The 25,804-nt window shown below is 34.7% G+C and overlaps 1 protein-coding gene across 1 annotated transcript in view; it reads right to left on the bottom strand.

The window, feature by feature from the left end:
• Nucleotides 1-25,804, bottom strand: part of STPG2 (sperm tail PG-rich repeat containing 2) — a gene marked incomplete at its 5' end in the record, with an annotated part of 261,353 nt that overhangs the window by 94,989 nt on the left and 140,560 nt on the right. The window contains 1 exon segment of the mRNA XM_082838444.1: nt 12,454-12,613. Within this exon segment, the coding sequence (XP_082694570.1) occupies nt 12,454-12,613 (160 nt within the window).

Raw genomic sequence — 25,804 nt, 5'->3', positions numbered from 1 at the left:
CTCTACATTACCCCTAAAACATCCTCCCCACCAGTTATCCCGGCAAAACCAGTTGATCAAGTCAAAAACTGTGTAGTCATCTTTCCTTCATCTCCATATATAATGTTAACAAATTCTGTTTTACATATATGTGTGTGTGTGTGTGTGTGTGTGTGTGTATCTTAACCCTGTCACCACTACCACCTTTTTCCAAGCTACTGTACTATCTTTGTTGCACTACTTGCTCTTTGTCTTCCTGCTTCTACTTAAGCCCCCTGAATCTTATTACCAGCATCTTTTCTTAAATAATATTCTATAATGATGCAGGATCAAACTAAAAACAGTACAGAAGAGCTGAAGAGAAATAAATTGACATTACCAAGCACTTACTGTGTTATAAGTACTATGCTAGGAGCTTTAAATCCATTTTTTTTAACTGAAGTATATTTTTGATTTACAGTGTTATTTAAGTTTCAGGTGTACAACATAGTGATCCACAATTTTTAAATATTATACTCCATTTACAGTTATTATAAAATATTGGGTATATTATCTATGCTGTACATTACACCCTTGTATCTTATTTATTTTATACCAAGTAGCTCTTACCTTTTAATCTTCTTCCCCTATCTTGCCCATCCCCCTCTCCCTCTCCACACTAGTTTGTTCTCTATATCTATGAGTCTGTTTCTTTTTTGTTATATTCACTAGTTTGTTTTATTTTTTAGATTCCACATATAAGCGAATTTAAGCTTTACAACAACTTTATGAAATAGATACCAATTGTTTCCTTTTATGGGTTGAGAAACTATGGCTCTGAAAGGTGAATTACTTGCTTAGAGTCATTCGGCTCATAAATAAGCCCCAATTTGAATGAATGCATTCTGTTAGAATCTAGAGTCCATTTTTATCCCAGTACATCAAGTTGTTTTCAATAGAATGTGCTCAAGAAAGAACAATATATACTCACACCATTATATTACAACATACAAATACGAGCTCACAAAGAATAAAAATAGTAACAGGATATAGTAGCCTCTCTGGACACACAAAACGTTATTGATATTTAGAACCAATGTATTTTGTTTTTTATGGTAAGTACAACTGTGTGTTTATATTAAACATTAAAATACTCTCAGAAAATATTTTTACTTGTGTTCTAATGAATAGAAAAAAAAGTATCCCAAGTATTTAAAAACTGATGATAAACAGAATTTAAAATTATAAAACTATAAAATATAGGCAAATTATAATTGCATGTTACTCTTATAAGGCTTGTATTTTAAACTCCATTAATGCAGGAAATATCTTTTTTTCTAATTACTTTCAGAAATTTAGGTACTGTCTGGTACAAATTAGCTGCTCATTACATTTATTGAAAGAATGAATACATTAATTAAAGAATGAAAGAATCACATCAAATAACTGACACCATAGAAGGCAAGTCTGTCCAGTTATAATTCCTCACTTTTGTTGAGAGGTAATTTATTTGTTTTACTTTATTAACTTACGTTATTATGATAAAATGAAATAACAAAACATACTTTGAGTATATTTATTTTAAATGTCAAACAATGGATTATTCTAGCAGTCATCATGATTAGATTATTAATTTTGGACTTTCCAAGGTACATTTTGTTAAATTCCTTCCAAGGTCCAGTCCTTGCGGAAAAAAAAACAAAAAACCCTTAAAAAGAGAAATTGTTGATTAACTCATCTTACAAATATTTGATTAAACTGAATTTCCTTTTGCGTTTCCAAAAACATTGTATCCAACACAGTGAAAGGCCAGAGTATAACCTTACAATATTTGTTGACTATTAAATTTCAGGTAAGTTGATAATGTCAGTGCTCCATCCAGATTTCTCAGATTCCTTTCAGTACATTTTACACACCTCCAGCTATTGTGTGCTTTTCCTTCCAGCAGCCAGCACCTATGGCTCTTTTTCAGAGGAATGCTGTCAGGAGCCCAGTTTGTCCATAAACATAGAGATCCAGACCTGCATGGGAATTTACGTGCCCCCAGGGCAGCCCTTTATCAATGATTGATTGATATAGGAGTATGAAAGCTTCAGCGCTTTTGCTTCTGGTTAGGACAACTTTTAGGTATAGCTTACACTGCAAGTATCCCCTTTGAGATCAAGCTAAAGCTAGGTTACCCTTTGCAGGACTTTGCCTCAGACTGCACGCTTGCTGGGCTTCCAACCCTTCCAATTCTTGTTTCTCCCAATCCTTTACCAGTTGCCAAGGGAGGCAGGGGTTGGGGGAGGAAAGGACTGGGAGTTTGGGATTAGCAGATGCAAACTATTACATATAGGGTGGATAAAGAACAAGGTACTTTATATACTTAAAGTACCATGTATATCAGAGGGAACTATATTCAATAACCTTTGATAAACCATAATGGAAATGAATATGAGAAAGAATATATAACTGAATCACTTTGCTGTACAGTAGAAATTAACACAACATTGTAAATCAACTGTACTCCAAGAAAAATTTTTTAAAAAGAACTTATACTGTAGTCTTGTTTTGCCCGCCAGTCCAATTATTCCATATTTTTACTTTCAACTATGTCTGCTTTCACTTGTCTTTTTTCTTTGTTTAGAATTTGTTCTGGTTATCTATTGCTGCATAAAGAACTAGTCTCCAAAACTAATGGCTTAAAATGACAATAGTCATTTATTTTGTTCATAAATTTGCACTTTGGACATGCCTCAGAGAGAAAGCCTCATCTTGGCCATACAGATTGTCATCTGGGGCACTTGACTGAAGGCTGGAGGCTCCACTCCCACTGCTGCTCACTTCCATGGCTGGCAAGTCTGTGCTGGGTGCTGGGTGCTGGGTGCTGGCTGGGGCTCTCCCAGGAAGAGGACTGAGGCTCCCTGTTCCTCTTCATGGGCCTCTCCCTGGCTGATTGGCTTTTGCACAGCATGGTGGCTACATTCAAGGGGGGCATTCCAAGAGGACCATCCAGAAGTGCAAGAAATTTTTATGACTTAGCCTCAGACGTCACATAGCAACTGTTCTGCCATACTCTATTGGTCAAGGTAGTACCAAAAGTCCACTAGGAAACCAGAAATAAACTCCAATACCCAATGAGAGCAGTGTCAACACTGTGCTGTGTGAAGAACACAGAGGATGAAATATCCAGTGGCAAATATCTTTGGAAAACACATTCTGCTACTGTCCACTCTCCAGCCACAAGATTTCACGTCTCCCACATGCAAAACTCAAGCAACCCCGCTCTGAAGACTCCAAGATTTCATCCCATTATGGCATTAACTCAAAGTCCAGGGTCTTGTCATCTAATTCTAGTTCAGATGTGAATGAGACTCCCCCGTTGTAGTTCTTCTGGTGCATCCTTTTGAATACTGTTCCTTTCAATCTAAAGACCTTCAACTAAAGAGACAAATTATCAGGCTAATGGTATAACAGTCAAAAAATAAATGCTAAAACACATCTGTTCAAAGGGGGGAAAACAGGAGAGGCATAGCACTTACAGTTGCACAGCATTTCAAATCCAGCTGGGCACAAGTTGCCAGTTCATAGATGAGGGTTCAGTCCTACTTCCAAGGAGTTGTTCAGTATAGTATGTACAACAACTCCATTCTGTGGGTTCTTGGTTCCGTCCTCTAAGTTATCCTTCCTTTTCCATAAAAAGTAGCCCATGTTTGCAACTAGGTAGTTTTTTCAGCCAACTTCCTACCTACAGAAATTCAAGAGTCCAAGTCTTTTTATTTTATATACTGTGTCCATTCCTCTTAGTTCAAGTTGACATAATAATGTTTAAAACCATGTGGACTTTTTGTTTCATCAATTTATAATTCATTCCATTATACAATGCCAAATTTACAAGATGTTTGAGATAAGCTCTCCTCTATATACAAGTATACCTCAGAGATATTGTGGGTTTAGCTCCAGAACACTGCAATAAAAGAATATCTTGATAAAGTGAGTCACACAAATTTTTTGGTTTCCCAGTGCATATAAAGTTATGCTTATGTTACACTGTAGACTGTTAAGAGTGCAGTAGCATTATGTCTAAAAGAATGCACATATCTTAACTAAAAAAAGTCTTTATCACTAAAAACTGCTAAACCATCATCTGAGCCTTCAGCAAGTTGTAATCTTTCTGCTGGTAGAGGGTCTTGCCTCAATGTTGACGCTGCTGACTGATCAGGGTGGTGGGTGCTAAAGATTGGGGTGGCTGCAGCAATTTCTTAACATAAGACAACAATGAAGTCTGGCATATAGATTGATTCTACCTTTCATGAATGATTTCTCTACACCATGCAAGGCTGTTTTGATAGCATTTTACCCACAGTAGAACCTCTTTCAAAACTGGAGTCAATCCTCTCAAACCTTGCTGCTACTTTATCAAATAAGTTTATGTAATATTCAAAATCCTTTCAATAATTTTCACAGCATCTTCACCAGGAGTAGATTCCATCTTTAAAAAAAAACACTTTCTGTGTTCATTTGTATGAAGCAACTCCTCATGTGTTAAATATTTATCATAAAATTGCAGCAATTCAGTCACATCTTCAGGCTCCATATCTAATTCTAGTTCTTTTACTATTGCTACCATGACTGCAGTTCCTTCCTCCACTGAAGTCTTGAACCCCTCAAAGTCATCCTGAGGGTTGAAATCAAGGTCTTACAAACTCCTGTTAAGGTTGATGTTTTTACCTCTTCCCATGAATCACAAATGTTCTTACTGGTATTTAGGATGATGAATCCCTTCCAGAAGGTTTTTAGTTGACTTTGTTCAGATCCATCAGAAGAATCACTACCTATGGCAGCTAGGTCCTTATGAAATGTATTTCTTAAATAATAAGACTTGAAACTCAAAATTACTCCTTGATCCATGGGCTGTAGAATTAATGTTGTATTAGCAGGCTTAAAAACATCATTAATCTCATTGAACATCTCCATCAGAGCTCTTGGGTGACCAGGTACATTGTCAACGAGCAGTAATATTTTGAAAGGAATCTTTTCTTTCTGAGCAGTAGGTCTCAGCAGTGGGCTTCAAATATTCAGCAAGCCACGTTGTTAACAGATATGCAGTCATCTAGGCTTTGTTATTCCATTTATAGAGCACAGGCAGAATAGATATAGCATAATTCCTAAGGGCCCTAGGGTTTTTGGAAAGGTAAATGAATATTGGGTACAACTTAGTCACCAGCTGCATTAGCCCCTAACAAGAGTCAGCCTGCTCTTTGAAGTTTTGGAGCCAGGCACTGACTTCGCTCTACCTATGAAAGTCCTAGATGGCATCTTCTTTCAATAGAGCGCTGTTCTGTCTACATTGAAAACCTGTTGTTCTGTGTAGGCACCTTCACTAATTATCTTAGCTATATTTTCCGGATAACTTGCTGAAACTTCTACTTGCTGCTTCACCTTGAACTTTTATGTTACAGAGATGCCTTCTTTCCTTAAACCACATCGACAAACCTCTTCTAGCTTCAAACTTTTCTTCTGCAGCTTCCTTACCTCTCTCAGCCTTCAGAGGATTAAAGAGAGTAAGGGCCTTGTTCTGGATTAGGTTTAGGCTTAATGCAATGTCGTAGCTGGTTTGATTTTCTATCTAGACCACCAAAACTTTCTCCATATCAGCAGTCAGGATGTTTAGCCTTCTTAACATTGGTGTGTTTCACTGGAGTAGCACTTTTAATCTCTTTTAAGAACTTCTTCTTTGCATTCACGACTTGGCTAACTTGTGGAAGAGGCCTAGGTTTCACCCTATCTCAGCTTTCAAACATGCCTTTCTCACTAAACTTGATCATTTCTAGCTTTTGATTTAAAGTGAGAGATGCAATATTTCCTTTTACTTGAACACTTATAGGTCATTGTAGGGTTATTAATTGGCCTTGTTTCAATATTGTTGTGAATCAGGGAATAGGGAGGAAAGGGGGAGAGAGACAGGGAACTGCAAGTCGGTGGAGAAGTCAGAACACATAATTTACCAGTTAAGTTTGCCATCTTATATGGTGCAGTTGATGGTGCCCCCAAACAATTACAATAATAACATAAAAGATCACTGACTACAATCACCATAACAAATATAATAATAATGAAAAATCTTGAAATATTGCAAGAATTACCAAAATGTGACACAGAGACAGGAAGTGAGCAAATGCTGTTGGAAAAATGGTATGGATAGTCTTGCTCGACGCAGAGTTACCACAAAACTTCAATCTGTGAAAAATGCAGTCTCTGCCAAGTGCAATAATGCAAAGTACAGAAAAAAGTATACCTGTATTATGTCTCTATATAAAATCTATACATTTTCAGTTATTCTTTACAACTTACCTCCCCCCTCAATAAACAAAGTCCATTTTCTGTTTTAAGGCTACCACTCTACTTCAGACTTTGATTCTGTTATTCTTTATATTCTAACATATTTTGCATCAGTTCTTTCCTGCCCCCCACCCCACCCAACATAGTCGATCTCTCCTCAGATTAAGCTTTTCCCATAGTCTTCAAAGATTCTTTACTACACAAAAAGTGAATAACTCAGAAAACTAGTATTCTGTATATTACATTTAGGGTAATTTTACCTATGACATACTTATTAATAAATTGAACTTTCTCAAATTATGTATAAATAAGAATTTACTTTAAATATATATATTAAGTACCCAAACAAAAATAACTTGAGATTGAAAACTAATAAAGTTAGCTCATTTTCAATAATAAAATTTCCACCATTCTTAATAATGATATAAAATCAACCAGTCTCCAAAACTGATCTGATCAATTTTTGCCTATACTCAGAATTATCTTGCATTTTAACAGCCCAAAAGCATTTCTGGAAGCTAAAGAAAAACAACCAAAAAATTACATATTTATTGCAATAGGTTAACAGCATCGGCAAGTGGGATGAACTGCATTTTCATAAATTCCATAGTATTTCTGAATCTATAATATTACAAGCCACTGAGAAAATAGAATAAATAATTAGTTTTCACACTACACTGATTTTTTTTTTTTTTTTTTTTTGCGGTACGCGGGCCTCTCACTGCTGTGGCCTTTCCCGTTGCGGAGCACAGGCTCCGGACGCGCAGGCTCAGCGGCCATGGCTCACGGGCCCAGCCGCTCTGCGGCATGTGGGATCTTCCCGGACCGGGGCACGAACCTGTGTCCCCTGCATCGGCAGGCGGACTCTCAACCGCTGCACCACCAGGGAAGCCCCACTACACTGATTTTTATATCAAAGGTATTGCTTATGTTTATTGAAAAGTGAACAAAAATATCTTCATGGGATATGTTCAATTAACTTCTAAGATAAATTATATTTGTTTCCTAAAATAATTTCCTGTGGGAATGTGATGCAGAAATCACAATGTTATTTTCATTAGAAATGATCTATACTTTCTACATAAAATAAGTCTCAGTACCTGTTATGTTCAGTCTACAAATGTTGTATTATATGTTATGTATTGCTTAATCATTCACTTAAATATTTGATTTTAATTAAAATTATGCTTTAAACTTCAACTGTTTTCTATTTAAAAATATTAAATCATTTTTACTTACTTTAAAGCATTGTATGTTCATATAGAGAAAATAATTAAAAATTAAAAAGCAAAACACAATCTTTTACCACCCTAAGGCTATTTAATCACAGATCATTTTCTAAGTGAGGTCTTCACCGATAACATTTTTTAAATTGATGCAGAACCCACAATGAACTCCCAATCCTCCTTTTCTCTTATTTTTCTCCATAGCATTTATAGCCACCTAGTATTCATTCTTTTTCTTTCTCTTCCTTCCCTCATCTATCAATCTATTGGTCTATTTCTTCATTCATTTATTAAATGTCTCCATCCTAAAACTTTGCTCTATGAAACAACATTTATATTTTGTTCACTGCTCTATCACGAGTCCCTGGAACACTGCTAATACATAAGAAGCTCTCACTGCATATTTGTTAAATGATTGGTTAAATGATTAGGCAAATGAATCCTATCTCGTTATCAGGTTTAAGCAATATATACCATTTTAAAATTTTTCACAGGACTCTTCAGTTTTTACATCAGAGTTAACTAAACCCCATTTTTCTTTCATTTAGAACATTAAACACTTCATTATTAGTATTCTTGGATGAATATACTTGATGCTTAAGACTTTGGACATACTATTAATTATTTTTTAGGGTAATCCCAGAAGGAGAATTTTAGGGTTAAATGGCATGTATATTTGAAACATTCTGCCAGCCTGCCCTTGACAATCACTGATATCAACTTATACTTCCACCACAATGTAGGAGAGTGCCCAATTTTCCACACTCTCAAAGTTTTCTTCATTTTCTTTTTAAATTTGCTGAGTATTTTTCTCCTCTAAATGTCCAAAAACAGATCACTATGAGAGATAATGTTTAATTCTTTTCCACTTAACAATTTTACTTTACCTGAGCTAGATCAATCACAAAGTCATTTATGTGTCCATGAATTAAAACCTGGTGCATACAATGTTCACTGCAGCTCTATTTACAATGGCCAGGACATGGAAGCAACCTAAGTGTGCATCGACAGATGAATGGATAAACAAGATGTGGCACATATATACAATGGGATATTACTCAGCCATAAAAAGAAACGAAATCGAGTTATTTGTAGTGAGGTGGAAGAACCTAGAGTCTGTCATACAGAGTGAAGTAAGTCAGAAAGAGAAAAACAAATACTATATGCTAACACATATATATGGAATCTAAAGAAAAAAAATGGTTATGAAGAACCTAGGGGTAAGATGGGAATAAAGACGCAGATCTACTAGAGAATGGACTTGAGGACACAGGGAGGAGGAAAGGTAAGCTGGGACAAAGTGAGAGAGTGGCATTTACATATATACACTACCAAATGTAAAACAGCTAGCTAGTGGGAAGCAGCCGCATAGCACAAGGAGATCAGCTCGGTGCTTTGTGACCACCTAGAGGGGTGGGATAGGGAGGGTGGGAGGGAGGGAGACGCAAGTGGGAAGAGATATGGGGATATATGTATATGTATAACTGATTCACTTTGTTATAAAGCAGAAACTAACACACCATTGTAAAGCAATTATACTCCAATAAAGATGTTAAAAAAAACCCAACTTGGTGCATAAGAGTAGATTGCTTAAAATGTGACAGACCTCATTTAATAATTCCTTCATTAAATGATTCAAATGTTTTTATTGGTTACACAACATTTAATGGCATATGGTATACTGATTGCAAATATACTACTTCCCTCTTTAATTTAGACTAATGAAAATGAGTTTTATACTTCTTAAATGTCTGCAAAGACTTCATTTGAATAAAATAAAATCACCTCAATACTGTTAATAAAAGTTCTCAGACAATTTTAAATAAATACACAGCTATAAAATGTTGAGTGATTGAATGTCCTATTAAGTATATGAGTCTCATGAGAAGAATACTATTTGTATATCAACCAAACTCATAACTTAGGTCATTTATCAACCTCAGTTCTTGACACTGTTACCTACAAATATACGACAGTCAGTAATCAATTTTAACTTGCTTATTATTCTATTCTAGGTAGAAAGATAACAATATACATGTTCTTTAAGTTCTGTAAGGCAAAGCACTCAATTCTTAGTTATGTCATGACTCAAGGAACAAATAAGCATATCAAGCTCTACAAATTAATTCAAACAATCTTATAGCTTCATATACATACATGCACACACACATAATAACAGAAAATAATTTTATCTGGCTTGTAAATAATTTGACATAAAACCCAAAAAGGCTCTTCTCACCGGTATTAAGGTTTAACAAAATTACCAATATTTAAATGACAAATAATAGGGTTAAAAAACCCCACTATTTTCTTATTTTATTTCTAAGAAGATATGATAGTAAAGGAGATCATTCATAGGATAAACATTGACACAAAGCGTATAACCAATAGAACTATTATCACTGTACCTCTTGATTATATAACAATGATTTTTTTAAAAAATCAAAAGACTTAACATACTAGTTGTACCCAGCAAAAGTTAAATGGTATTAAGAACTGTAAATATAAATGGGCTATTCTCATTTTATTTATTTATTTATTTATTTATGGCTGCACTGGGTCTTCATTGCTGTGCACGGGCTTCCTCTAGTTGTGGTGAGTGGGGGCTACTCTTTGTTGCGGTGCACGGGCTTTTCATTGTGGTGGCTTGTCGTGTTGTGGAGCACGGGCTCTAGGTGTGTGGGCTTCAGTAGTTGTGACACATGGGCTCAGTAGTTGTGGCTCGTGGGCTCTAGAGCACAGGCTCAGTAGTTGTAGCACACCGGCTTAGTTGCTCGGCGGCATGTGGGATCTTCCCAGACCAGGGCTCAAGCCCATGTTCCCTGGATTGGCAGGTGGATTCTTAACCACTATGCCACCAGGGAAGCCCTATTCTCATTTTAGAATCAAGAATTTTTTGTCATATTGATCGATAAAAAACCTAACCTAAATGAAAATTAACAAAAAAAGAGGAATTTATTTAGAGAGTTGATAGTATCACACCTGACTTCTTTTCCTTGATTGGATCAGTGTAACAGGACAAATAGAAGTTAATTTTCAACTACCAAAACAAAGCATGGATATTAATTAAATTGGCCCTGGCCACCTATTAAATCTATGTTAGAGACGTATTTTGGACTGTATACCTTAAGATAGCAGATTAAGTTCAAAAGAATGAATCCTATAATTATCACAGTATCTACATATGTCAGAGGAAATCAGATTTCATAATCATCTCATCAGGTAATAGCTTTAGAAATCCATATGTTTTTTTCTAATGTGTTGATTATAGAGGCATGTGGGATTTCTGCTATTATTTATCTGAATTATAGGCTACTTTAAGATGCAGGATGGCAAACTTAATGAAGTATTGGCTTATTATGATAAACTCTTTTCATTTAGCAAGCTGGCTAATTTACAGTTGTATAGTGACTTTGACAGTCCATATGTCTTTGACTTCCAAATAATAACTGTCTTCATAATGAAGATATTTCCCTGTCCCAAATTCTTTCAGAAGCTAGTGTTGGCTTGGCATTAAGAAGAAACATGTTTCACATTATAATAAGATTTTATACTTCTAAGGAGCTTCAGCGGTTCTGAAAATGACTTTGAAATACAGTCTTATTAATCTTTAGTATTCTCATGAAAGCCAAGTAGGTGGCAAATATTATCTCACTTTTGTAAAATAGAAACTAATGAAACAATTAGTGAATTTACTTGCCCTAGGCTAAATACCGAAGCAATGAAAAGTCAGAGTGCCAATCCTGGAACTTAACTGAAGATCTTACTATGCATGGCATCTATAATAATTTTTATGGAGACAAGAGTTAAAGGCAAAGAGAAAAAAAATCTTCAGAAAATATGAAGATCAATCTAATCTACTTTAAGAGACTCTGCAATAGATATTTGTTACTTGATTGATCGTGCTTGGTCACGGTGACAGTGATAGTACCTAAACTTCAAAGAACTAATTTCCCTGCACCATTTCTGGGTGACCACATAACGAGTGTGGTCAGAGACAATAGTAAAGGAATTTGAATTCTACTTCAAAACAAAGCTAAAACCTGACAAAATCAACAATGGTACAATAACTCAAGAGAAGAAAAAGAAAATAAGAAAAGCTAAATTTGGACTTAAAATGGACCTTTAAGTTGGTAATATACTTGATTCCTGAAAGACAGTGAAAAATAAAGCAAGTCTCTATGGATCTCAGGGTCTCCCAAGTATTCTTATTTGCTTGACCCATCGTATTCTCCCGCTTTGATTTTTCATTAAAAACTCCATTCTGTTTCATTTTTTCTCTTCATAGTCTCATAAAGATCCATTACAACAGTTTGGTTACTTAACGGCAATACATTTGTAAATTGCTGTTGAAAACTCTTGTTCCCATTCTTTATCTAATTCTCTTGTGTGAAATAATCTACTCACCGGTTCATTTGCATTATCAGGGAAAGTTATTTCATTCTATTTTAGTATAAAAATGCCATTACTAGTAGATGAACTAATCCCAATTTTAAAAATCAAAATTATTTTTGGAATTTCAACCCCTCAAATAAATGTTTACCTTTTATATAGCTGCCTTCTTAATACTTGAGGAAAATTAAAGTAATTCCATGAGACTGGCATGATATATATCTTGTATACAATTGATCTTCCACATCAGTAGTTATTTCTCCTCTAATAACTATAGCATATTAAGAGTTTGTTTTTTTTCTCTAATAGGATATGACTTATTAGCTTTAGTAAAATTAGTAAAATTGTCTTTGGCAAAATTAAAAGACATAAAACTCCAAACAAATCTTCTTACAGTTGAAAAAACATCTAAAATCTTTCACTAAATAAGTGGTTATTTTTTTGTCCTGCACACTTAAAAGAGACATGATAAATGTATGTTTACAATTGTCTATTTTAATAAGGAAACTTTAGATTTTGTTTCCATTTCTTTAAAAAGACAGTCTATACTTACCTGGCCCATCATTCATTTTGTCCAGGCACCGACGAGTTGTGCTAAGAAACGAGGCATGTTTTATTCTGGCCACCAAACTACAAGGTGGCATGTATTTATGTTGAACTTGAGACATCTCATATGATTTTTGAACATCATAGGTGCCTGGTGCTGGAACATCCTGAAACAAATTTCAATGGACTAGCATAAACATATAGAAAATTTCCAAAAAGATATAGCATATGTCACACTAAGCAATGATAATAGAAAATATGAAAATTTTCTTTAATTAACCATTAAAAATAGAAATTTAAAAGAGTATCCCTAACTCTATGCCCTCCTTAAATTAACTTGTAAAAATTTAAGATAAAATAAACAGAATTATGAAGTATAGGTTCACATTCTTAAAAAAAAATAGCCTTCATAATATAGATCAAACTCTAATTTTCAAATTTCATAATGAAAATCAAATTTTATACAGAAATGAGAGCAGTGATTACTTGTTTTCTTAAGCAGCAAAACTATTCCTGCTTAACTGTCCTATGTGAGCACACCTTACTTATTCTACAAATGAGACTGCTTATTTCATTTTAATAGATTTCAATTAAGTTAAAAGGCTTCCCCTTTCATCACTTATGGCTCTTTACGTGCTCTACAGTTATATTAACATTTTTAATCAACATAAACCACACGGATATTAATAACCACAATAATAATTCTAAACTAAATTAAATAAAAAATATCATATATTTGTTGCACAATTAATGCCTGGAAACCATTAGCTAATTACCTCAATGGAAACTTATAAAACTCATTTTCTTCAAATTATTTTAAAACATAGTATATTATATAGATCTAACAAATCTGTTCATCTGTATTATGTATAAAGACCAAACTTTTTAAGTTTTAATGATTTTCTGGCAGGCAGGAGACTTGTATTGTGGCTAAGGTTAGAGATTCTAGCACTAGACTTCTTTGGTTCCACATGTCTGCTCCTTACTTGCTGTGGGACCCTAAGAGAGCTGCTTAACCTCTGTGATCCCCAGTGTCCTCATCTGTAAGTGGGGAAACTATAAAATTTATATCATATGTCATTGGGTTGCTGTGAGGATTAAATGAGTTAAAACAAGTAAAATACTTAGATTAGTTCCTGATTCTACAAAAGGGTTAGCTAATCTTACTATTCTACAAAAGCTAATTTCAACGTAAAAAACAAGACTGAACAATCACGGTCTAGACCAACAGAGAAGAATTTTAATGTTTCAAATAATTCAAACAAATTTGGATACTGAGAAAGCAAACTTTTGAAGTCCATCTAGGAGCCATACTTTATAAAACATACTTTCTCTTGTTCCTTATATCCCTATTATCACCCTCAAGCACAAGCCAACAACATTATCTCCCACTTCCAAAGAATCACTAAATACAGTAAAAGTACTGATCATGACTAGCAGAGGAGATTCTTACATGAAACCCCATATTTCCGGTTTAAGTACTGTGTCAAACACAAATGCCACAATCTATAAGTCAACTAAGAAATGTCAACAGCTGTTTGCTTCTTGTCTGCATTAGGAGTACATTTAGTAAAGGCAGGCGGAGGATAAGCAATAGAAGCAATAGCTCCAAAGATGACTTTTGGATCTTTCGGGGCTGCTTCTGTGGTATGTGAAAGGAAAGTAGAAGAGAGCACAAAGGCACAAAGAAATCATGAGTACAATGTACTCTGAGTATTTAGGAAAGCTTTACAAAGATCTTGATTATCCCTACTATGCATTTTCATTTTTTATCAGAAGCTGTTATTGTTCTTGCTTCCCTTAGCACCCTGCCTGGAGTCACCACCTAGTCCCTCTTCCAGTGCCTAGCCTAGATATGACTGACGGGTTTGGCTGCTGCCACATAGGAACTTTTTTTTTTCTTTCTTTTTTAATGCCTCAAAGAAAAAGTAAGTAACTGCACAAGTGATCAGTTTTCTTCAACAATAGTGTGTTCCCCTCTAGAAACTTCGTCAAACTAGCTACCCTAAATTTCATTAGATTCACTGGCTCCTCTACCAAGTGAAAATATACTACCCTCATCATGACCACATCTTTTTATAGCATTTTTATGCTTCTCTGAAAACTTATTCCCTACCTGTGTCCTTTACTGATGTTTCTAGGCTCTTCTTACTCATCTTCAACTCTCATTTTATCTGACCAAGAGATTAATATGTCAAATAAATTTTCTAGGCATTAATTAATTCCTAGGATTAGTAAGACAAATCTGAAACCCTGTTTAAAAGCAATAACTTAAACAATACCTATATATAGTACTTTACACACCATTTCAGGGAAAAATAGTATGTATAGATAAGATCATCAAATTTCTGTTGGTGATCCTTTGTACATCACAGAGAAGGCACATGATGAGTGGATATAATAGACATTTCTCATCCTTTTTTTTAAACCCAGTACTTGAATCCTGTTCCTGTGTTTGGGAAATTCCACATGCTTTGCAGCAAAATCTGAGTCCCAGCATAAAAGCCAAAATTACCTGAGTCTTATCTTCCTGGTCTAACTTTAAAAACCTAGGATATGAATCTAGGTCACAGGCTCAAATGCCAGCCTTTCAACTGGCAGACAGTTATTCAAAAAGACACAGAACATTAAAAATTCCATTTTAGATTTATTTTATTTATTTTTTAGTTTAAAGAAGCTGAATTTAAAAAAAAAATTCTATTCTAGTGATGGCACTCATAGAGCTAGCAGTTATGTTCCCAGAGGCAACAGTGGGAGGACAACCTGAAAGAGCAATTAGAGACTGAGGGAAAATGCCATAAAATGATGAAATAAAACCTATGTCTCAATGCAAATTGAAGTTAAGTCTAAGGTGTCTTGACCTCTTCGTCTGGAAAACCAGGGCCCTACCTAAAAATGACATAAATAATCATAGAATTAAAATAATTGATGTATACGAAATTCTTAGAATGGTATCTATAAAAAATTAATAAACAAAAACCTCAATTAAATATAGTCAGAAGATCAGGAGGGAGAGCTCTCAAACCATGGGAAAACAGCAGAGCCCAACAGGAAGAAGAAAGACCCTCTTCTTTCCTGGCAAGGACTCAGCCAACGAAATGCCATGGACTCTGTTTTCTGTAGCCCTCCTAACTTCCCTTTTCCTTTCTGTAAAAGTGCTCTCCTTCCCTTGCCCTGCAGGGAGTTGCACATGGTTCACCATGGTTGCAGACACCAAACTGCAATTCTCTGCTGATCTCAGATAAACTCATCTTAGCTGGAGAAATATCTGGCAGTCTATTTGTTTAGCTCAACATACCTGATACATGCACTTGTATTTGCTTTCATTGCCATTATCATCATTATTAGCATTATTATTTCTATTAGTTGTGGGACTACATGAAACCCTCAGTGATATCTCCCTTTCCTGCAGAAACATACCAACAGGATATTTGAAAGCAAAGCTCCTAGTATTTTAAGCCCCAAACAAACAAACAACAACAACAAAATCCAAAGTAGTTAAGTTGCTGGGAATCACATGAAGACAGTGAATCAGGCAGTAAAAAAAAAATCGCTGGTGGCAACCAACTTCAAAGGAAGGCAGGTCACCCTGTTTGTATTTTGGAAAAACCTTTTCCCATACTTTGTGGTTTTATTTAACCATGTTAAGTTGAGTTGAAGCCCATGCACAATTCCCCATGCCCAGAACCCTTATATTAACCACTTAAAATCCAAGCCTAACTGACCTGGAGCCCCAAAGACCAGCTCCTCATTTCAAAAATTTCAGTATTTTTCCCATCCCTGTTCCCTGCCATTTTGACATATAAAATTTCATATACTCTCTAACCTTGGACACATTAAACTGCATGCATACTCTTATCTTCCAAAACTCTAATTACCAAACATCAACAATTAAACCCCCCAGGCCTAGCAAGAAATGGAGCATTTGATCACTGAGTTGTCTCCCAAGATGTATGCACAATGCAAATAAAGACTGAACTCAAGTTTTAGCCTCAAAATAAATTTTCCTTTTACCATGCTATGGTAAAGGACTTGGGGATGTCTTTACCTCACATTTCATTTTTTAATGATAATTTCACTGGATACAGAATTCTTGGTTGACTTGCTTTTCTCTCAGCATTATGAATATGTCATTTCACTGATTTTTGGCCTCCATTACATTATTTCTTTTTTTTTTTTTTAAGAGTTTTTTTTTTTTTTTTTTTTTTTTGGTTGCGTCAGGTCTTAGCTGCGGCATGCGGGACCTTCGTTGAGGCAAGCAGGCTCTTTGCTGCAGTGTGCCGGCTTCTCTCTAGTTGTGGCATGCAGGTTTTCTCTTCTCTAGTTGTGGCATGTGGGCTGCAGGGTGCCTGGGCTCTGTAGTTGTGGTGCGCAGGTTCCAGAGTGCGTGGGCTCTGTAGTTTGTGGCACACAGGCTCTCAAGTTGAGGCACGTGAGCTCAGTAGTTGTGGCATGCAGGCTTAGTTGCCCTGTGGCATGTGGGATCTTAGTTCCCCAGCCGGGGATCGAACCCATGTCCCCCGTATTGTAAGGCAGATTCTTTATTACTGGACCACCGGGGAAGTTCCAGCCTCTGTTTTTTCTGATGACAAGTTCATGATCACATTATTTCCACTGTATGTAATAAATTGTTTTTCACTTTCAAGATGTTCTCTTTGTTTTGGTTTTCAGCAGTTTGACTATGGTATGTCTAAGAGTGTTAGACATCTTTATGTTATTACTTAGCAGTTCACTGAACTTCCTGGATTTGTATATTCATGTTTTTCATTAATTTTGGAAAGTTTTCAGCTATCTTTTCTTCAAATGTTTTTTCTGCCCCTTTCTTTCTCACCTCCCCTTCTGAGACTATCATTACATATATGTTGGAATATGTGACATTGACCCAAAGGTCTCTGAAACTGTTCATTTTGTCAATCTTTTTTTCTTTTTTCTTCAGATTTAATGGTTTCTATCGAGCTATTATTTAGTTCACTGATTCTGTCTTCTGTCATCTCAAATCTGCTATTGAGTCCAGCTGGTGAATTCTTCATTTGCATTATTGTACTTTATAATTTTAGAATTCTTTTTTAGTTATTTTGCTTGCTTGCCTGCTTGTTTCTATTTCTTTATTGAGATTCCCTATTGTCTAACTCAGTATATTTTACTTCAGTTATTTAAACATAAGTTCCCTTGATTCTTTGAATATATTTATGATGGCTGCTTTGAAATCTTCATCTGTTTGATACAATGTCTAATCTTACCAGAGTAGGTTTCTCATACTCCCCCTGAGTATGAAATATACTTACCTGATATTTGCATATCGAATGAGTTTTGGTTGAAAAATAGACATTTTAGATAATATATTAACTCTGGATTATATTTTTCTTTAGTAAGGACTGTTGTCCATGTTGTCTTGAGTTTTCAAATTTATTAAGAAAAAATATTGTCTGTTTATTGCTTCAAGAATCTGCAGAAATGTCCTTCTTTACATTTTTGATATTTGTTATTTTTGCCATTTCTCATTTTTTTCTTGATCATAACATCACAAGGTGGTCAACTCTATTCTGTCTTTTAAAGATAGATCTATAAAGATAAATAAAATAGAATAGATTTTTGTTTTTGAACTTGTTTCTCCCTGTAGTTTTGTCAATATTTGCTGTATATATTTGTGGAGCTGTGCATAAAAATTTTTAATTATCATATTATTATGGTAAATTTAATTTTTAAAATATTAAGTGAGAGTGACTGTTTATTTCTAAATCCCATTTTGTCTTAACATGTTTTATTTGTAATTAAAGTAGCTATTCCAGCATTTCCACCAATGAGTAGGTTTTGATAAATCATTTTTACTTTTCAAAAATGGTAAAATGTTAAAATCATAATTTCAAAGATATAAGAGATCTGTGAAAGCAAAGAGGATTTTATGTACTAAATTCAAAAATGGGGAAAGCCCTTCTAATGTGAGTTTACACTGAAAGCTGCTTTCTTCTATATGGGCATTTAGCAAGTCAGGGTAAGAGCTAAAGATTAGGTTCTTCATAGGCAGACAGATTATTCTAAGGAAAAGAAGAACTAGTGGAGCTTTCAAAGGGCACACAGTCTATCATAAGGGACTGAAGACTAGGGGAGACCAAATTCATTACTGGTTCTTTATGATGGACTATTTGCTGTGTGCTAGAACAGGCAAAAGAACAGAAGTCTGGGTTGAAGAGACAGAATAAAATTTGCAGTCTTCTGATGCTTAGGAGCTAAAGTCACACTAGAACAAGGGCTGGCAACAGAGTACAAGCCTCTTTCTCAAGATATTTGGCAAGTTTTGAACCCGAATGGCATAGGAAGCTAAAGAGTAAGCTGAAAATTTGTAAAGGGTAGGACTTCCAGGGAGAAAAAAAGAGAACCTCAGGCACTCAACCAAAAACTCAGAAGGGCAACATGAAGAAGTTGCAGAGCCACAAAGGCAGAGTGGAATCTCAGTCTTCCTGTGCTTAGGAGACAAACTCTCACCAGCAGGACGAGTCCACAGCGATATACAGCAGGTCTAATAATAATAGCTATGTGAGAGAAATTCATATACTTTACGAGAGTTAACATCCTAGGCAATTAAACCAGAACTACTTCTTACAAGAAATAACTGTTCTTCCATTTCTGCTTCCAGTAAGCTATATATGTATACACACATAACACACACACACACACACACACACACACACACACACACACACACTGCTAGATAGCATGATTTAGTAAATCATTAACTATGATTTGGGTTAAAATTTATTTATTTGGGGGTAACTTGTTCTAGCTGTTATTTCATAGCTAAGTATATTCTGGTCTAAAATTTTAGTTTAAAATCCCAAATACGTAATTATTAAAAAGTCACTTAGAGCTTCTTTTATGATGAAGCTTGTCAAATTAGTGAAGTGACTTAAGAAGACTTGAAGGATATTTTCAATCAAATATTCAAATCAAAATCTTTAATCAAATATATATGGTGAAAAGAATTATAGGCCATAAATGTAGTGAAGTTTGCCTAAATATGCAGAAAACTTTGATTAAAGCAATTTACCAATATGTTTATCCAAGTTGTTTAATTTTGGATTTATAGAGAAGGCATTTCAGATGATAAATTATCTTTGTTCTGCATATTGCAAATTATAATTACAAACGTGTTACCCTTGCCATTTTTCAGCATTCCTAATATTCATCATTCTAAACATATACCTCTTTAAATATATGACTTAGAAAAGAATGTTACTTTAGAAAGAAAAAGATTTTAATATAGATGTGACATAATGTTAATTGTTAAGTGATAATCAAAAACAGGAAGTATTGATTTCATTTTCTGTATTCTCCCAGCACAGTGAAAGAGATCCTTTATCCTAATGCTGATTTACGAAAGAAACTACAATTGTCAGCTATACCATGATACTTCAAGGCCCAGTAAAGAATAACAAAACCGGCTGATGGACAAAATCATGTAGGCAATAAAAGCATTAATTTCACCTAATTTCTCCAACATAACATTATATAATTCACATTTAAGTCACAAATTTCTAGTTGTTTGCTGTACATTTCCACATCATTATTCTCACGTAGTCTTAAGATAAAACTCATTATCTTCCCTTCCCCAACTACCTAACCATCTATCCTTTCCCACCTGCCTACAATAATTCCTTGTCTATCCAGGCCTGAAAATAGAAAGCCGGCTCTCACATTTCTTCACCCTTCTCCCCCATATCTAAAAATCAACGCTCTCTTTCCTTTACTACCAAAAAGATCCTGGTAAGTGCTCTAAAATACTACTTGACAACTGTATTAACTGCCTCTTTAACCTTCAGGTCTCTCAGTCTCAAATCATTGGCATCCCAGTAGCAAATAAGTTATTGTACTGAAACATGACAGACATCTGCTGGAAGCATTCATTGGCTCCTGAGTGTCTATGGGAAAAAATTCAGGAGATTCTCCTTGGTATGCAAAGCCTTTTTAAATTGTGAAGGCAGTTTTACAATTTTAAAGCTCAGTTAAAATGGAACATCGTCCATGAAGCATTCTTGATCACTCTAGCTAGAATTGATATCCTCTATTTTTTAATTCTTCTATTACTTATAGTTTATATAGACACATAAACATATAAAAAGCACATTAAACAAATATACTGTATCTACTTGAATATTTCTTTCTTTGTCAATATAATAGCAGAAAGAGAATAAAGCCATCTGATGAGAAGGCAAGGTTTCCGCAGATAGGATTCTATGTACCCTACATATTTGCAGATTAATTTTTCTTTTATTCTCTCAAATTAAAGAAAACTGACAGTAGGAATACAGGAGCCTAGGGGATCCCCAATAACACTGGGGGTCTAAGCCATTTCATGCTTTCTGTTTTACCATACTTAGATTGTGACACTCATCCTAATGTTCTCAAGATTTTAGCCATAGCATTCTCATTTCGGAAATGAAGAGAAAGGACAAAAGCAAAAATTGTGTTTAACAGCTGAAACACTTTCCAAGAGGAACTTTCCTAGAAGCCAAACCAGTAACTTTTGCTTTCTTCCCATTGGTTAAAACTGTGTCAAATAACCATTCTGTAGCTATAAGGGAACTTTAAAAAAGTAGTTGTTTTACCTGGGAATGTTGTTCTTCTAAATAAAATTGGGTTCTGTTAGAAAGGAAGAAAAAGAATAAAGACGGGGTAGGTAGCTAGTAATCTCAGTCATAATAGCTGCCTTTGAGGGCACTAGAACCATAAAAAAAATTAATTCATTTCTAGAATACTATCAGGATATTAGACTATATAAAAAGCTATTTTGACCCATGGCTTATTAACTTTGTTGTCTAATTCTTGCTCATCCTTTGGGTTTCAAAGCTTCCCTGAATCCATTTGTTCTTGCAATAGGCTTTCAGACACACAGCTCTTAACTTTGTACCCATTGTTACATTTGCAGTTAAACAAGTCTTTAATTATTTTTTAATATCATTCATTCCCATAGAAAGGTAAGTTTCTTGAAAGTTAAGGAAGCATCTGTTTTGTTCATCATTGTATCCTCGATGATGGCAAGTGCCTGGCACACAGTAAGTGATCAATGAACATTTTTTAATCAGTGAGTAGATATATGGGCTAATGAATGAGTGAATGAATCTGTCTACCTCGAAGCTTTCCCTCTCATGTGTGGCCTTATCACTGAGTTTCCCCATAAAAGTAGGGCTGACACTATGCCACGAAAGTATTTTCAACCCCTACAGTGCTTAAATTTGCCTCACATATAAGCAGTTCTTTATAAAATGTCTGTTGTGTAAAACTGTTCAACTATACTGCTTTCCCTAAAGATGCTCTGGTTTCTGGCAAAGACAAATGTAATTTATAATCTCAGCAATGATGCAGAAGTATGGATATTTCCATTCAAACTGATCAAGGACTCACTTTCACACAATCATTACAGTGTGTCTCCAGGTAGTCAAATTTGATTGATATTTTATGCGAGGTGTATTTCTTTCTCTTTGCTAATATCAAAAAAGTAGACCTTTACTTTTGATGCTTGAGCTTTTCATGATTACCTTTGACACTGGTTTTACAGAAAAAAATGTATATCTCATCAGATTAAAGTAAAACATGTGAATAGAAATGGCCTTTCTCTTCCTGTAAACGCTAATGCTACTGAGTTATGGAAAAAGCATAGATTATTACTAGTTACACTAGCTCTGATTGACAAGATACCACTTCTTCAGTTTTATCAATTCAACAAAAATCCAAAAGTAAATTATTTTATAAGTCGAATGTGAAAGGGAAGAAAGTTAATGTAAATGATTCTTTAAAAAGAACATAATTGCTCCCAGAGCCAGTTGAACAGATTTGGATAAGACACTAAAATTCATCTTGATAAACTTAGAAAACTTACAAGAGGTAAAATCTGAATGTGATTTGTGAAGGAAGTGTAATTTAAATAATAGAGTTGTGAAAATTGTTGATTAACCCTAGAGAAATATCTAAAAGAAAGAGTCCAGAGACTTCCCTGGCAGTCCAGTGGTTAAGACTCCACGCTCCCAATGTAGGGGGCATGGGTTTGATCCCTGGTCGGGGAACTGAGATCCCACATGCCGCAGGGCACCGCCAAAAAAAGAAAGAAAGAATCCAATCAATTTGTTATGTTTAAACTTTGTGAAATCATATAACCCTTATTATCATCTACTTATGCTCAGTATGGCAAGAATTACCCATTGTATAAAAAAAGGAATCATTTCAAGGTAGTGCTACTGAAATACCTTAGAACTTGAAGTCAGAATTGCTGGGTTGTATTCATAACCTTATTATTAGCTTCAAGAAGGCCCTCAAAGATCTCACCCACTCATGCAAACCCCTCCCACCATAATTCATGCTGAAGGTCATGTTCAGAAATATTTAGCAGGTCACTGTGCAGGAAACATGTCTTTTTCTCTTCTCTTCTTATGAGATTGGCAGTAGATAAGTCATAGAACTATTCATGTTTGGAAGTTGCCTCCACCATCCACAGTAAACTAAGAGTGGACAGAACGATCCAGGCTGGCTTCCGGTAAGCTATAAATATCTTAGCATCCCATTACCTACTCCAAAAATAACTATGGTCATATCTAGACACAGAAGAGTAAAGATGATAAGAGAGGGGAATAAACTATGAAAAAGATGAAAAGAGAGAAGAGAAAGCAAGGTGACTAAGAAAAAGAAGGTACAGAACAGGAAATAAAGATTGTCTAGACAGAGAGAGAGAGAGAGAGAGAGAGAGAGAGAGAGAGAGAGAGATAAGGAGTTCTGGTAATGTTAACCATACACAAAAATAACATTTTATGACACACCAGCTGTAGATCTCAATGTCAAAAGACAAACTATACATCTGAAATTCTGGAAACCTAATTATTCTCCCCTAATGTTCCTATAAATATCTTTCTTGGTTAATGAAATATATTTTAAATATCCTGTCTTCTTCCAGATCTATGGTGCTTATGTGACACTAAACAATTGTTCAGGTTATCTTATATTTGGTGACAAATTTAGTAGCACATTTCTTAGTAACACTAAATGTTTGTTGATTGAGTAAAGAAACAAAACAAGCAAAATTAAAATTAGATGAAAGGGCTATTAAAGACCAAGGGTGCTACTGCTATTTTCCAGACTCGTGCATATAAAGATTACAGCCATATAAATACATCCAAAATATTATTTAATTTCATGAGGAGTCAAGAAAATGATCATCTAAAATAAAAATGTGAATATCCTTACTTCTTCCTTTCCCTTCTTTTAAAGAATTTGATACACTGTTTCCTCTATAAAGAAAATGCTACTTAAGTGATACTGTTTTTAAATGCTACCCTAACACACAATTGTAAAGCAATTATACTCCAATAAAGATGTTAAATCAATCAATCAATAAATAAATGCTACCCTATCTTACAGCCTACAAACAAAAATTTACTGAGTCTTTACTAAGCACTGGCCTTAGTGTACACCAGTAGTAAAGATTATGGACTCTGAAGCTGTGTTGTCTGAGGTCAAGCCCTGGCTTGTATTTTTGCTAACCATATGACTATGGGTAAATTCTTGTGTCAAAATTTCCTCATCCAATTGGCTCGGTGCTTTGTGACAGCCTGGAGGGGTGGGATAGGGAGGGTAGGAGGGAGGGAGACGCAAGAGGGAAGACATATGGGAACATATGTTTATGTATGACTGATTCACTTTGTTATAAAGCAGAAACTAACACACCATTGTAAAGCAATTATACCCCAATAAAGATGTTAAAAAAAATAAAAATAAAAAATAAAATTACAAAAAATACAACTTTAAAACAATTATAAAACTACAGGAGATGTGAGAATAGATGGGAGCACATTAATAACAAGAAACATTAAAATACCACGGTCAGTTCAAGACAGTTCAGACATGCTGACTAATGGATTTCTGTTTTATTCTATGGATTACAATTCATTATCATCATTAATTATTTTGATGTTCAAATTATCCCTGATTTAGCCTGTGGGAGCACCTTCAAGCTGGCTCCTACATCCTTCTAACATGTTCCAATCATTTATTTATTTTAGTGTGCATTGATTTTTAACACAGCAAGATATTCCTGCTCCTGCCCTGAAATCAGCCATTTCTCTAAGGATCTCTGGAAGCTTTAAGTGAGGAATGATTTTTTACAAACCAAGATCTGAGAATAAAGTGTGTTCCTTGCTACAATGGCCCTTTTAGCAGACAGAGCTAAGGGGAAAGAAAAGATAAAAAGATGTACACATACATACACAAATACCTCTATGTTTATATCTATATCCATATGTCTCTATCTATATATTCTAGACTTTCTCCTTTCCATATTTATAACTCCTTTCTCTAACAGTGAAAAACACACTTCTCCTTATTCTCAATATATTTACCCATTCGCTTACTCCTAGGTCACAAGGAAAGTTGTTTTAAAGTTGCTAACCTACACCACTGTGAAAATCAGACCTGCTAAATACAGTTCATAATTTGTTTACAGTTCTTTTTGCCCTTAGTCTGAAAGTATTGTGTTCAAAATTTACTTGGATTACTAATAATAATATTTTTTAAATATCAGGGAAACTAGAGCAATAAAATGCACTAGTGAACATGAAAAAATTCTCTCATATTCTTTCTCTTTTTTAGGTGTAATGTTATACAATACTACAAAAATATCATGCCATGTAGAGGAACAGTATGTTATGCCTTTTTTTTTCATTTCAAACTGCTCAAAAATACCCTACTACCAAAATTCTTATAACCTTATGTCCAATTTATTTTCCCAGAGACAACATTCCACTCAAACACTCTTACATGTTTGAATTAGAAATATTTTCATCTCTTGCAAAATTAAAATTCCAGTTAGTAACTAACAGATTAATTCTATTACATGCATTGAAACTTTGAATCTAGAAATAGCCCTGGACTCTATTAAGTTCCCAGTGTCTCTGAAAGTTTCTATTACTGGAGCATGCCAAGAAAACAGTATAGAAAAAAAAAAGTAAAAGTATTTTTCCTACATTATTTTTCTCTAATTATATAATTGAAGTAAAGCAATGGATAATCAGAATTGTAGATAATAAGAGAAGCTTAAACATTAAAACAGTCAACCTTTGTAGATTGCTTTGGGTACTAGGGTCATTTTCACAATGTTGATTCTTCCAATCCAAGAACATGGCATATCTCTCCATCTATTTGTATCATCTTTAATTTATTTCATCAGTGTCCTATAATTTCCTGCATACAGGTCTTTTGTTTCCTTAGGTAGATTTATTCCTAGATATTTTATTCTTTTTGTTGCAATGGTAAATGGGAGTGTTTCCTTAACTTCACTTTCAGATTTTTCATCATTAGCGTACAGGAAAGCTAGAGAT

The sequence above is a fragment of the Leucopleurus acutus genome, assembly GCF_964270905.1.
Source record: "Leucopleurus acutus genome assembly, chromosome: 4".
Classification (NCBI taxonomy): Eukaryota; Metazoa; Chordata; class Mammalia; order Artiodactyla; family Delphinidae; genus Leucopleurus; species Leucopleurus acutus.
This window is presented reverse-complemented; position numbering and strand designations above follow the sequence as displayed.